Source organism: Stegodyphus dumicola, chromosome 4, assembly GCF_044657685.1.
Source record: "Stegodyphus dumicola isolate Sdum_Otavi_A_Nest chromosome 4, ASM4465768v1".
NCBI lineage: Eukaryota > Metazoa > Arthropoda > Arachnida > Araneae > Eresidae > Stegodyphus > Stegodyphus dumicola.
This window is the reverse complement of record NC_140771.1, coordinates 175,782,107-175,797,688: the sequence shown is the minus strand read 5'-3', so window position 1 is coordinate 175,797,688 and position 15,582 is coordinate 175,782,107. Positions and strand designations below refer to the sequence as shown.

The 15,582-nt window shown below is 33.0% G+C and overlaps 1 protein-coding gene across 1 annotated transcript; it reads right to left on the bottom strand.

The window, feature by feature from the left end:
• Window positions 1-8,157: 8,157 nt before the first annotated feature.
• Window positions 8,158-14,787, bottom strand: LOC146997750 (nicotinamide N-methyltransferase-like). The gene is made up of 3 exons (XM_085814283.1): window positions 14,525-14,787; window positions 13,024-13,231; window positions 8,158-8,714 (listed from the first exon to the last, which is right to left on the bottom strand). The coding sequence occupies exons 1-3, from the start codon at window positions 14,661-14,663 to the stop codon at window positions 8,270-8,272; spliced, it is 792 nt and encodes a 263-aa protein (XP_085670409.1). The 5' UTR covers window positions 14,664-14,787; the 3' UTR covers window positions 8,158-8,269.
• Window positions 14,788-15,582: the final 795 nt, after the last annotated feature.

The window sequence follows — 15,582 nt, the reverse complement described above, 5'->3', positions numbered from 1 at the left end:
CAAATTACATTAAAATTTTCAATTTGCATTTGTTGTTAAAATTATATCTACAATATTTTGTAATTTAAAAAAATTATTTAGATCAAAACTTTATTAGTCCAAAGGGACAATTCGTTCTGAAGGACGTATTTTTGTTTAGGCATTTTGCGTCGAAAACTTTAAAAGGCTGTATTACTTTTCAAATCGTTGTCACCATATATTATCGCCCTATCTTATATTTAAAAAAATTAAATAATGGATAATCTGCATAAATGTATGTATGTTTCTCGCATTGTGATAAAACAACGGTACCTAGAGCCATCAAAATTTGAATAACGTAATCTACCATAGAACATGGGCATGTGGAATCCCTAATTTAAATTTGAAATTTATTTTATTATTAATTTCCTATTTTGTAACACTTAAACGAATTTTTGATTAAAAAAAAAACTAAACGATTTCAAAGCTAGCAATGGCAACACTGTACAAAAAAAAAAAAAAAAAAAAAAAAAAAAATTATCTCCAACGCGCGAGACTCTATATCGGAAATTCTAAAGACATACTCATTTAAAAATTAATTTGCGATATTACTGTTGAACTGAATTTTATGACTCAAGTTCAAAGAACATGATATTAATTTAATAAAGGTAACATACCAAACGTTAAGAAAACGCCTCTTTGGACGTAATATAAATTTTTTTGTTTTGTTTTTTCTTTTTTCAAAAATTACCCCTTCCCTTGTTTCGTTTCAATTAACGCTTTCTTTAGCTATAGCCCTTAATTCCCACTCTCTATTCTAAAAATACTAATAAGTTTCTGCACTGCGTCATTCCTAGCAGTCTACGCTACATAGTTTGCATAACGCTGATGAAGTAGCGTATTCGGAAACTGAACTCAAAATTTTGAGAGCTGAATGCCTTTTCTTAATAAGCACACTAAACAAAAACTTTCTGTTTACGAGCTTTTAATGTTGGATAACTGCTCTTTTTTTTTTGCTTCAGCTCTGTCACCTTTATTGTAATGGATGACCCTGAGAGAGCTACAACCGATTGGAGATGGTTGTCGGCATTATAATAACTTGGTGGTGTTGGTGTATTTAATTATGGCAAAGCACATTAGGGCTATCTGTCTTAGGGAGGGATGCCTTCGTTGAGGACTTTCTAAGGGAAACTGGCTCGTATACACGTTACACATGGGGAAAACCACGAAAACGCCCATGCAGCCAGCCTGTTCGCGGGATTCGAACCTCGGACTGAACTACCAGTGTTCAGCGACTTTACCGCTCGGCAGCTGGTGGGCTATAATAACTTGGAGAGGCTTTACTGCGTAGTTAAAAAGATGACACTGGAAGATGTAATCGTAAATAGCGCACATAATTTTACTCCTTGACGACTAATTTTTAGGATACGTATTCTTTCCAAGCGTAGATTTAATTTAGGTTGTTTATAAAGATAAAAGTTTCAGCTCTCGAAATTTTGAGTTGAGATTCCGAATTAGTTAGGTCATCAGCGTTACGCAAGCCATGTGTCATAGACAGATCTAGAAATGACGCAGTTCAGAAAAAAACATTACTATTTTTAGAACAGAGAGAGAGAGAATTAAAAGGCTGCTGCTATTGTACATTATAATTTTGATTTACAATTATTTTTGTCTTTCATAGCCCCCTTCAAATAGAAAAACGTTTGAAGATGGAATTTGTGGGTTGTTTTTTAGAAAATTTATTAATGGCTTTATTAATATTGCTAAAAAATGTTGTGATTTTTACATATATGAGCTTTCTAAATAGCTGCTTCAAATGGTAGAAGACGAAGCTTCATGTGGATCATAAATTAATATTACATGAGAATTTTTCATTTATTTAATAAAGAAAATATTTAAGCCACAATTGAATTTTTTAATTGGATTATTTGCATACAAAGTTTGCAACATATATTTTATGCAAATGAATGACAATTTTTCTTTTGCCAGGACAGGAAATTTACATAGTGAAAACAGTAACTCTATTTTGAGATGTTAAAAGAAGAAGATAAGAAAGTTTTGAATTTAAATTGATTTTTGAAGGAAGACTTCAAGTATTTAATCTTGCTATCATTCTACCTGGCTTTTTTAAAACTTTTTTCTGGTATTATTTATACTTAAATTGTTAGTCATTTTTTCTGTTTCTTTTCTTATTTTGCTGAGAATACTCAGGAATGCAGACATAAAATATTTTATATTGCAAATTAATATGCGATTGTTATCTTAATTAAAGATCTGTATTCTGATTCTGGAGGAACTTACTGATAATACTTTTGATTGGGAAAACGTTTCATAATGATGGCAATACATTTATTTGAAACAACCCATGTTCAAGATGTCATAATTACGGAAGTTTTCATAACTGTACCTTGGTCTTTGCATCCTTATGCAAATTGTTTTCTAATATATACAAAAAGCTACCTTCCTGGTGTGCATCTTTATGTCCATAATGTAAGCAAATCTTTCATTTATTTTAAACTAATCTGCATAGCAAAACAAGTTAATTCAAACGTCTGCTATCCAGGTAGCAAAGGTATGAAGGTTGCTTTTTACAAGTTACAAATTGGATTTCACAGGGTAGAAAACCTTTTTGTAATTGCACTTTTATGAAAATTTCTGTATTTCAAAGTGGCCAACTTGCATAAAGGTGTTGCCACATTATGAAGCTGTTCCTTCGCAGCTATTGAAGATGCTGTCTGTCTTAGTATTAAGCTAATCTTTGAATGAGCATCTAAAATATGCTAAGAATAAAAGAATAGACGAATTAATGTTAAAATAGGCATTACGTGGAGGATATTTTAGGGCATACTATTGACTATTTTCGTTTATAATATAATTCCTGACATTAAATAAAGATGAATGTTTCATCTCTACTCTATTTGACAGTGAGAAAGAGTTTTTTTGTTGTTAAGTAATTGTTTACATTGTTATGAAAGGAGACAATTTTTTTAGTATACAAGTCTTATTTATTGGCACACATGTAACATACAGATTAAATTCATTTGCTACATTATTTACTACTTCTGTAAAACTTGGTTATGCCAGTTTCACTGTCGGCATTTAAATTTAATATTTAATATTTAATTAAATATTACTAAAATTAAAAAGGGAAAAATATGTAGTAATTTTCAATATTTATTAATATTTTCCATTTTCATTATTTATTAATTTTCATTAAAATTTTGGTAATGTTCATTTAACTAATTGCTGCCTTCACTTATATTTCACATGCTGAATTTCGAAAAATGAATTTTGTTTTCTATTGCTTTTATATCATGTGTATTAATATCAAGGCTTCATAATATTGATTTTTGTCGGCATTTTCTGAATTCAATAACAAAAATAAGATGTAAAAATATTTTCTTTTTTACAAACAATGGTAAAAAGCTAGAAACATATTTAACATATGAACAATCAATCATTAATTATAATTCTTTCTTTCTGGAAATTTTAGAAATAACACTGAAATCATAACTCATATCATTAAGTTTTCAAAAATGAACCTATCCAGACACTAAACATTAAATTGTCTGTTTATAATAATTTTTTACTTTATGATACCTAAAACAAATAAAATTTAATTGAACAGAAATGTAAATCGCATAATAAATTTTAGGATTGAGGATTTTTATTATTACTATTATTATTGATAATGAACTGAAAAGAGAATTAGTTCTACCTTCGAAGTTAAGAATAAAAAAGCTCCATGTGTAAGGCGTATTTTAGCTTACATTGAAAGGCATTTAAATTCTATTGACGTTTCTCTAAATAATAACATTAAGAGTTTTTTTTTTTTTTAACAGTCGCTTTTTCTAATTTATATATTCTCTGTCATAATTGGTTTAAACTGAATTTCAATTTACATGAGACATATCAAACCAAAATTTTAGAGACTGATACCACATCAATTAGTATATATTATTTTTCAATGGCCAAAATATTTATAGCATTAAGGCATTATCTAGATAAAATTGCTTTCAAAATAACTCGGAAAAAAATTTCTGGCAAGTTTCGTATTATCTTGAAAACACCATTAGCTGTGAAACACTAAATTAACGAAAAAATAAAATAAATTTATGACAATAAAATGGTCATTAATAAAGAAAAAATTTCCTACAGGATGATACATAGGTAGTGTCTGTGAAGAAAACTACAGGTATATTTTTATAAATGTGCATTAAACACAACTCGTAATCTGGAAAAAAAAAAAAAAAAAAAAAAAGAAGTAGGTAATTACTTTTTTTTTTTTTTTTTTTTTTTTTTTATGTGAAACATATAAAAGTAATTTATATTTGAAACTTGCTTAGTTATTTGATTGTTTAAAGCATAATAATAAATATGAATTTTTGAAATTAAAATTTACATTTTTCAATGACTTTAAAATTACTTCCATCTTCCATTTCAGTAATTCCTTTAATATAAAATTCTACAATATTAAATTCATATGTTTTTAGAAAACTGATTTACTTAATGAACAACTTTCTGGTTTCTTATTTTAGCTTATCATATTTAATAAACTGTGGAAAATTTCACCTCATGCAGGGATAAAATGTGGATGCCGTGTTTTTAAGTCTAACTATGTCTGGTATATATATTCTAATTTATCGTTATGTTACTATTAGCACCGATCTATGAAAATCAAATGTGTTTAAATGGCGTTTTACATTCGTAATATACATATGTTATCTGCATATAATGATAAAAATATGGTATTAAATAACCTGTGAAAATATATCTAGATTTCATGAAAAATGAAATTTTGCCAAAATTATTTCCGATTATGCATAGTAAAAATATTGGAAAAATTTGCATAAATTTCTGTGCAGAAACTACTGTTTCTGTAATAAAAAATTATACGTTTGTGAAAAGTAAAAAAACTGCGCAAATTTACGTAAATGTTTAATAACAATATACGAAATAAAAACACTGGGAAGATTTACGTATATGCGGTAAATATACGTAAATTTTCTCCAAAAATATACGTAAATCCTTAAAATGTACTACGTACATTGTACGTAAAAACTACAAAAAAAGCGTGATGATTTGCATGAATGTACCTAAATTTTACGTATACCTTGCGTATATTGTAACGTAAAAATCTACTACTTTTTAAGACACATTTTATAATATTTTTACGTTCAAGTTTTACGTTTTTTAACGAAGTTTTACGTTTTTACTCGAAACAAACGTAGAATAAACTTTCGTATATTCTACGTATGTTTCGAGTGCAGTTTACGAATGCATGCTGCCTGGGATAACATACATAATGCAGCCTTCGGACTGGGTAATCTAAGTTAGTAAAAATTATTTATATGCATTCTAGATTACTAAATGTCATTAAAGGTCAAATAGATATTGTGAGGGGCTTTTAAAAACAGTGTCGGATATGAATAACATGTTTAAGATTAATGCAACTAATATAAGTTTAATTAAAACACAATAACACGCCGAACAAATACTAATTCAGAAGTCAAACAACAAAAATCACCTTTTCGTTTTCAAATTTTCACAGGACTAGTTTCGATGGTTTTACCGAACAACCATCCTCAGCTGCAAAAGCGCATATGAACGTGATAGGATATAATGAACCGATAAGATAAGAAAGCCTGGACAGAAAATAAGCTAGTAACGCCATCTGATGTAACCAGAACTAAAACATAATTTCTTTCAAGGCCGAAGGCAAAGATGGATTGGAATTAAGATCGTTAACTAGAACAGAAAGATATTTTTAATGTAAAATGCCTCTAAAAAATCCAGTTCTCCAATGGAAGATATTTTTTGAATAATTTTGGCGGCAGAAAAATTGAAAGTGTGATTTTCGGACCAACAATTTTGGGCAACAGAAGACGTCTGTGTTTCCTTTTTTCTAACATATGCCTCATGTTCTTTGACGCGAAATTTTAAAGCTCTCTTAGTTTGACCAATGTAAATTAAACTCCACTGGCAAGGCATCCTATAAATACCCCAGGAATTCATATTCGGAATGGGGTCTACTCCCTCGCCAGTTTTCAAGGGACTTGAAAACTGGCAATCTATTTTCTGTCCAGGCTTTGAGATATTTTTCTCCTTTTTCCTTCCTCTCCCTACTCCCTCCATGGGATTCATCCAGGAACCTTTCAACACCATGCCCATTGTGGACTTCCTTCAGGTTAACAGGGAAGTACTGCGTATGCAGTAGAACCCCTGTGTAACTACCTCTGTATCAACGTATCCGGAATGGGGTCCTTGGGTATGGAACTCGGAATTTTATTGATGGGAGAATAAACGACCCGAAAGTTAATTTTCTGCAAAATATGTGCAACTTTATAGCTAATTGATGGAAAGAAGGGAATGACAACAGAATTTTTATAATCTCCTAAAACAAGAGTGTGCCCTTTAGTGTGTTGAGATGAGAACTTTTTAACTGCTTCATTAATAATGTTGGGTGAAAGACAATGCGCGAAATTCATTCTACCTCGAATATTATTTCCAATGGTGACAAAGGTGGCCAGATAGTCGTCATGTATAAGAACACTTACATAGAATGGTGTCACTTAACTCTTAAACGAAGGACCATATAATCCGATCCCTAACGATCCTTCACTTTCGGACCTGTCAAAAATAAAAACTGCGATCAAATCTTCGCAAATCATTTCAAGCAAATTAAAACATTCGCTTATCCCATCTGTTGCGAATTGTGCCAGATTATATGCTCTTCCCAAAATTCATAAAAGTGGTATTTCTTTCCGCCCTATTATATCAAATTTAGGTACTGCCTCGTATCCATTAGCTAAATATTTAGTTTCTAGATTTTCAACTCTATTGGATAATAACATTTACACCATAAAAAATTCAATAGAGTTTGTAAAAAAGGTAAAAAACATTTCTCCTAGAAATTTACTCATGGTTTCTTTTGATGTAAAATCATTATTCACCAATGTCTAGAAACCAGATTTCGCGAATTTCATTTATCTTGCATCGAAATTGATGAGCTAATTTCGCTCACTCAACTCTGTTTGAAACAAACACATTTTGTTTTCCAAAATAAATATTACAAGCAAACTGAGGGATTAGCCATGGAAAGCCCCCTCAGTCCCATCCTGGCTGATATCTACGTGCATTATTATGAATCAAAATTGTTTGAAACTTTAAACTTCCCGGTATGGTTCCGCTACGTAGACGATACTTTTACCCTGTTTGAAGGAAATAAAGATAATTTAAATAAAGTTTTTTCAACAATGAATTCTATGGATTCTGCTATTCAGTTCACTTTTGAACTTGAGACTTGCAATTCTCTTCCATTTCTTGACATTCACATCACACACACATAACACATCCAACTTCAGTACTACAGTTTACCGTAAACCATCATCGGTTTGCCTTCCACCACACTTTAAATCCTGTCATCCTACTAAACAAAAGTTAGCTTCATTTTATTCCTATGTTTTCCGTGCTCTTCAAGTTTTCTCCTCCAAACTATCCCTTGATGACTAACTAAAATATTTAAAAGCAATAGCTATTCACAGGGGCTTTTTACCCAACATTATTAATCAAGCAGTTAAAAAATTCTCATCTCAACACACTCAAGGAACACTCTCGTTTTAGGAGATAATAAAAATTCTGTTGTCATTCCCTTCTTTCCATCAAATAGCCATAAAGTTGCACATATTTTGCAGAAATTTAACTTTCGGGTCGTTTATTCTCCCATCAATAAAATTCCGAGTTCCATAATCAAGGACCCCATTCCGGATATGAATTCCTGGGATATTTATAGCATTCCTTGCCAGTGTGGTTTAATTTACATTGGTCAAATTAAGAGAGCCTTAAAATTTTGCGTTAAGAAACATGAGGCATATGTTACAAAAAAGGAAACACTGAAGTCTTTCTGTTGCCAAAAATTGTTGGTCCGAAAATCACACTGTCAATTTTTCTGCTGCCAAAATTATTCAAAAAACATCTTTCATTGGAGAACTGGATTTTTTAGAGGCATTTCACATTCAAAAAAATCTTTCTGATCTATTTAACGATTCTAATTCCAATCCATCTTTGCCTTCGGCCTTTAAAGAAATTATGTTTTAGTTCTGGTTTCATCAGATGGCGTTACTAGCTTATTTTCTGTCCAGGCTTTCTTATCTCATCGGTTCATTATGTCCTATCTCGTTCATTTGCGCTTTTGCAGCTGAGGATGGTGGTTCGTTAAAAACCATCGAAACTAGTCAAATTTGAAAATATAACGCTGATTTTTGTTGTTTGACTTCTGAAATAGTATAAGTTTGATTGTCGAATACGAATTTCAGATTTTTTCGAAAACTGAACAGTAAGCAAGTATATTTTCGGAAGCAATCTGCTGCGATACGGAACGTACAGTGAGGTACTTAAGTCTAAAATTTGCTCTGTTCATGGCATCCACGACTTCTTCAAGGGTAAGATGTAAGTAATTGAAGGATTTATCATCTAAACTCCACACGCTGCGATTTGTATAGCTGCAAACTACAAGAGTCCCTCCTGGTCTAAGGATTTCATTAATTTTTCTCAGACTATCGACAAAAGCTTCAAAATCTGGACATATTCCTTCCAAGCAGCATATTGCCGACACTGTATCATATGGCGGCTTGACTTCTTCGGAATCTAAAACGCTTAGCTGAGTTTCGAAGTCGCAGAGAAGATCGAATTCCAGAACACATTTTACAGCTTTTCGGGTTCTTGATTCCAGTTCTTGTCGACTAGTTAGCTTGTCTCTGTAAGAAAAAAATCATTAAAGGAATTGGTTTAAATTTGTTAAATATTCTTTGCACAAAATTACTTTGGCCATTTACATGTCAAAATGCAATATTTTTTTTTAATTAGAAAGCAACGTTTTGTCGAAAATATTTTGTGTATGAAATATGTAAGTATGCATTTTATGGTATTATTAAGCAATGGATAAAAGATGATAAAATTATTTTTATTATTTAATAATTAAAAACCTTTAACTAGCATTGGTATAAAATTTTGTGTGACAAGAAAAATATTCTTTATCATGTTTTGTTGCTTAATACTAATTATTGAAACAATACTAATTATTGCTCTTAATACTAATTATTGAAAAACGCAAATAAATATTAGAGAGGAAAATCATTTATGATCATTTAAAAAACTAGTAAAAAAAGAAACAAATGCTTGAGGAAAACTTGATTTTAAACTGCCTAAACTATCTCAATAACCGTAAAGGCTATCATTCACCTTATTGTGCCGTCTACTATATAACCACAGATAGTACAACTAAAAGCAAGGGTTATAACAAAAGTTATTTATTAACAAACCAGTCTGACGGTTACAAAAAGGTTAGGTTTAGTTGATTAAGGCAAAGCAGCTCGAGCGCTATTTGCCTATCAAAATCTCAAAATAAGAACAGGAACAGACTTTCAGCTATTTTCAGGTTATTCAGAAAACAAGTACAAATTCTAATTCAGAAATCAAACAACAAAAGAAACAAGTACAAATTCTGTTTAATGCGAAATGCAAAATGAACATGCCCTACTTACCATAAACATGTTTACCATAAAAATTAACGCAAATAATTATGAATATATCGCTGATTTCAGTTTTTTTTCACTCAAACTCTTATTACATTAAGCTTGTACACATTGTCCTTTTGACCATTTCCATGATTTTCCTTTACTTTCAGGCACCTGAAGGGTGCCGGATCTTATGGTAAACAACCGATTCCAAGCACTGGCGACATAGACAGTTCTTACAAGTGGCACTTAAATCGTTGTCGCTTGTGAGAACTAAAGGTATATTCTGCTTTCAAACATTATTATGTTTATTTTATAGGTATCTCTTAGTGCGCCGTAAAGGTATTATTGCGTAAACGTAACTAACTGCTAACCTTTATTCTTTTCTGAAAAGCAAATCTTTATTTTAAGAAGGAAGGACAAACATGTTCTCTTCAGCTTTTGAATAACTTGGGAAAATGACTTTCAAAACCAAACCCATTTTTAGATTATATTCCCTTAGCTAGCTTGTTTTTCTTCAATATAGTTATTGAGAGTTTCTTGTGTAGAGCTGCTAGTATCTGCTGACTTACCATGCTACCTTTTTCTGATTTAATGAAAATCATATTTTATAAATAAGTCATAAATTAAATAATTACAGCTTTTATAATACGAGCCATAAAATGAAAGTCATAAATTTTACTCCCCTTCTTTTTCTTAGCTTTCAAGTAAGAAAAATAAATTTACTTAATTAGATGAGTTTTCTTTAATTCCTAAGTTAATTTTGGGAAAAGTTATTTGAATACTCTCTCCTTTAATCTTACTAAAATACATGTGATGCCCCGAAAAGTAATTTTTCAAAATGCGTTACTGAATATTATTTTCAATGAATTTAACACCTTTACTCTACCATATTTACTATTCCATGCATATATAAAATAGTAAACATAAGGAAATATTACTTTCTTTTTCAATCGAATTTCACCATCTGATATATAAAAACGTTTCACAACTAAATTTTCACATCAGGCTATTTAAAAAGAAGAAAACGAATACAAAAGATGCTATAACATTATATTATCGCACCAAAATATTTTTGTGCCACTTGCTGCATGTGGGGTTTTCTGCACTTATTAATATTTTGTTAATCAAGTAGATTTCTAAGGTCGTAGAACTCAGAGATGTGTTTACCGAGTAAAGTGTCTGCTCTATGTGCAAATTAGGCCCAATTGACGTGATAAGGAAAACCATACAATTCGTTTACTATAGACAAATTTTTCTTTTACGCTGACTACCAATAAGTATTTGGACACCTGTGATAGAAAAGAAAAACTAACTTATTCAAAATCAATAGTTGGTAGAGCCTCCACGAGAGGTATTTACAGCGTGGACCCTCCGGGGCATACTTCCCACAAGTCTTTGTATGACAGCTAGTGGTATTTTCTTCCACTCGGCTTGGAGAAGACATAGAAGTTCCTTCACCGATTTTGCAAGGGTAGTGCACCCCTGAATTCGGCGATGATGCAACTCGTCCCAGAGGTTCTCGATAGGGTTCAGGTCTGGACTCTGGGCAGGCCAGTCCATTCGATGAACTTCATTGGCACCATACCAAGCCTTGGTTAACGTCGAAACATGACAACTGGCATTGTCGTCCTGAAAGTAACAGGGGTCCAACCTGTAAAACTGCCCCAACGTAGGAAGCACATTGTCATCCAAAATAGTGCAGTAGGCATCGGAGTTGAGCTTACCATGAATGAGGACCAAGGGTCCCAGCCGATACAAGGAGAAACACCCCCAGACCATAATTCCACCTCCGCCGAACTTGACTGTTGGCACAATGCATTCTGGCAGGAGACGTTCTCCAGGTAGAACCCAGACCCAGACTTTGCCATCCGAACGGTAAAGGGTGAACCTTGCTTCGTCACTCCAAAGAATCCGTTTCCACTGATCTACGGTCCAATTTCGATGTGCTTTGCACCACATTAATCGAGCAACGCGGTTAGACTTTGTGATCAAAGGCTTATGGGCAGCAGCAAGACCGTGAAAACCAAGCAGATGTGCTTCCTTACGGATGGTATTCATTGAAATAATACTCCCGGATGCCTGTTGAAATTCCTCGCGGATGAGGGCCTTCGTTTGGGTGCAGTTCTTCCGAATTTCTCTGGACAGCACTCGTCGGTCTCTATCTCCCAGTTTCGTTGGTCGGCCGACTCGGGGCACATTCCGACAATCACCGCTCCCTTCCACTTCTTAATCACATAGGCCACTGTCGATTTTGGGTAATTCAGATGGCTAGATATGTCCCTTAAGGATCGGCCACATTTGTGATACCCGATAAATATACCTTTCTCGAAATCAGAGAGCTCCGAACTGCGAGGTATCTTGCATGCGACTAAAGCCGATGCTATTTCCTACACGATATATACCGGCGGAGTCCGTGACGTACCTTAGGACCGCCGATATCGCCATTTGCATAGGTGTCCAAATACTTATTGGTAGTCAGTGTATAATCCTACCCACTTAATACCACATAAATATGAACATATCGCTGAAGTTTCTTGAGTAAATGTGACTTCTTTCTGTGTAAGGTTACCATTATTTTGCATTATGCAGTTATTTATGATTTCAGCCTTTGCTATAGCGTCTCCTTTCCGCTCTCTCACCAGAAATGTAAATGAATTAGAGCGTATTTAAGCTAAGGATTTTGGATTGTGAGACAGTGTGTGTTTCCGCTTTCATGAACATGTTACTTAGTTTTTTCAGACGTGATAAGATTAATTATTCGACTGTGCTTTAGAGCTGCCGTCATTTAAATTGTTACTCTATTCAGACGTTCTGAGACAACTTAGATTTAAATTAAATTACGTAGTCTAACTATTAGGTTAAGTGTTAAATGTTGAATCTGACTGTTACTTTAGTTTCATTGCCATAAGTGGTAGATGATCAGATGAGTATAAGAAGTGCTTTTATATTCTGAGTTCTTTTAAATAAAGCTCTTTTAAATAAAGGTTTGTTTCAAACCTTTTAAAGGCTGTTTAGTTCATTTCAGACATAGAGATAGTTTTCTTAACGTCTGTTAGGAGTTTGATACTAGTTTATGCTCCCAAAGAACGTCAAACTTTATTATCTGAAATACGAAAAAAAAATAAATCTTTGTTTTGGTAGCTCAGTTTATAAGATATTCATCCATCCATTAAGACTTTTATCCATTAAGACATTCAAAAATTTAAGGCTTTTATCCATTAAGACATCCATTAAGACATTCAAAAAGGCAAGTAAATAGTTCATGAATAAAGAATTCTTCCTTTTAAATGACATAGTTTTAATTTTAAAGATAATATTTAAATCAAGGGTAACTATATGAGCATTTTTAGGATTAAAATTCTATGTCTACATTTTTAAATGTATCATATTTAGCATTTAAAAATAAATTGGGATGAAACTTTTTTAATACCGTTTGCGTGATTTTAATGAAATGCCTTAAAAAGCTTTATTACTCACATCAAAATTGCTGAAATAAAGAAAACTGATAACCATTTTCATGCGCAATTTGAAATCTTTCTACACTTACCCAGTACGGCCTTCTAACTGGCTAATAAAGTCGAAAAACTGTGACCAGTCTAATGATGACTGTTCGTTAAGCCAACGTCTTATTTCTTCGCAGTTATCGGGAACTAAGTCGCTCAGCACAATGCTAGAAAAGTGAGCACTAGCCAACGTTACATTGTATACAGTGGGTCCACTTCCGATGTCAAATAATTTTTCCCCTTTACATAAACCTAAATTTAAGTAAACATATATTATTTATCATTATAGTAAATAAACACATTTCAGTTATAAGACGTGTGTGTGTGTGTATTTAATTATGGCAAAGCACACTAGGGCTATCTACCTAAGGGGAGGAATGCCTTCGTGGAGAACTTTCTAAGGGAAACTGGCTCGTATACACGTTACACATGGGGAAAACCACGGAAACGCCCATGCAGCCAGCCCGTTCCCGGGATTCGAACCTCGGACCGAACTACCAGTGTTCAGCGACTTTACCGCTCGGCCGCTGGTCGGCTCAGTTATAAGACAAACGTCTTATAACTGATCCGACCAGCGGCCGAGTTATATTAAAATAAAACAGTGGCTGAAACTACGAATAACAGAAAGAATTCAAAATGAAGATCAGGAAAGAGGTTAATCAAATTCAAGTTAAATAATTTTCTTTAGCGAATCCGCCCAGACAGTATAGTGCTAGTGGAACCGACTGCGATCCCAAAGAGGCCAGGTTCGAGTCAGGGAGAAGGCAAAAGTGGCCCACACATAAGGTTCCTCCATAATAAAGTGACCAACACTTCTAGCCTTAGTAGTGGCCAAGCCGAAGTCGTGTGAGGGCCCACCATTAGTTTAAAAGAATTTCCTTAGCGTTAAGAATAAGAAGGAACAAAAAATGCAAAAATCTAAAAATTTGAAAGCGTTAATGTTTTAACGATCCCACAGATAAGCTCTTAATCAAAAAATTTAAAAGTGTTCATACTTTAACGATATCCCTGATAGGCTGTTTTAAAGTTTATCATGGTTTATCAGTAGAGGTTATCGATAGAGATGGCCTTTGTGAAGCAGCGAAACATTCAAAATTCAGCTAAGCATTTATTTTACAGGACCGCTTGCGCTCGAAGCTTACAAGAAATATGTCCCTGAAATGACAATGCCTGTATTTTCTAAGCAGAAAATAATAAACTTATCCCAGATGTATTATTCAAGGTGTTTAGTAATAAAAACATAGGGAAAAAATAGAAGAGTAGTAGCATTTTTTTTAATTTGCTCTATCACTTTTTGCATTATTACTGTTCTACAAATGGAAATTTGTAGAACAGTGATCTGTAGAACAGTTTAAACTTAAATTTATATCTAAATTTGGCATGCCTTTTAAATATATCCGAAACGAGAACATTAGTTGCAAAACACATAAATAAGGAAAAAAGAAGTAAATTTGTCATCTTTGTTAAAAGAGGAAACCAATTTAAAATCAAAAGTGAAAATTTGGTACAGTTTCAAACATTTTGGTTTTTTGATGACTCACATACCTGAACTGAAAACTTCATGAAGAAACGTTAAGTAGAAATGGAAATTTGTAGGATCATCTTTCATCATTTTGTTCAGTTTTCTGCAGTAATCCACAGACTTGAGGTTTGAGACGTAATTCTCCTTGATTGCTTTATCCATGTTGACTACTTCAGAGCGATTTTCACGAGATGACCAGAAATATTTGCTTTTGAACAATATCTGAAAACAAACTGTGTCTTCCTCTCTTATAGAAATGCTAAACAATTACTATACAATTGCCATACTTGCGTAGAACCAGCAGTTTATATGTGCTGCCTGTGTAGAATCATCAAATTTGTTTCACCTCAATTTGCATGGCATATTTTCGATCAAGTTTCCAGAAAGTTTCATTACGCTGCGATAACTGCAGCATAATGAAGAAAATCATCGGAGGTTTAATGACATTGCAATAATTGCAGCATTCCAGAAATATGTGACTGAAATAATCAGACTTCCTATCTACAATCCACTTTAAATATCTCTTATTCATCTCCTATTTTTGATTACCTCAGCAAAGTAATTGATGCAAAATATTCTGCAATTAGAAATTCGTCTTCGTATCAGCATAGAATATGTTTGACCTACTGTGCATGAGCCAATATTTTTATTAAAAGAGTGTGCAGATTTATTTAGTTTGACTAATAATTAATTATTAGTTAAAGAGTCAATCTCGTTCACCACCCCCGCTTTCTTGCCAAAAGGCAAATGAGTTAGTGCGCGTGTATTCAAATTGTGGGAGAAAGAATTGCTATTGAAACGAAAGTTTTTGAATGTGATTTCAGAGCATGTTATGCCTGCCTAAGGCCCCGTTGTTGGCTTCAATTACTAGCGATTTGATTCTGTGGCTCTGGGTTCTTCTTGCCAAAAGGCGTGTTTCCGCCGCCTTCTTCGAGTCAGAGCCTCCCTGCGCGTTAAATTATCTTATGAGCAGATAGGCTAGTTTAACTATATAATTTGTTTTAAATTCAATGTTACTTGTTTTAGTTAAGGCAGAAGCGTTGACTTTATGTAAGCCCAAGTGCTGCCATCTGTGCGATTA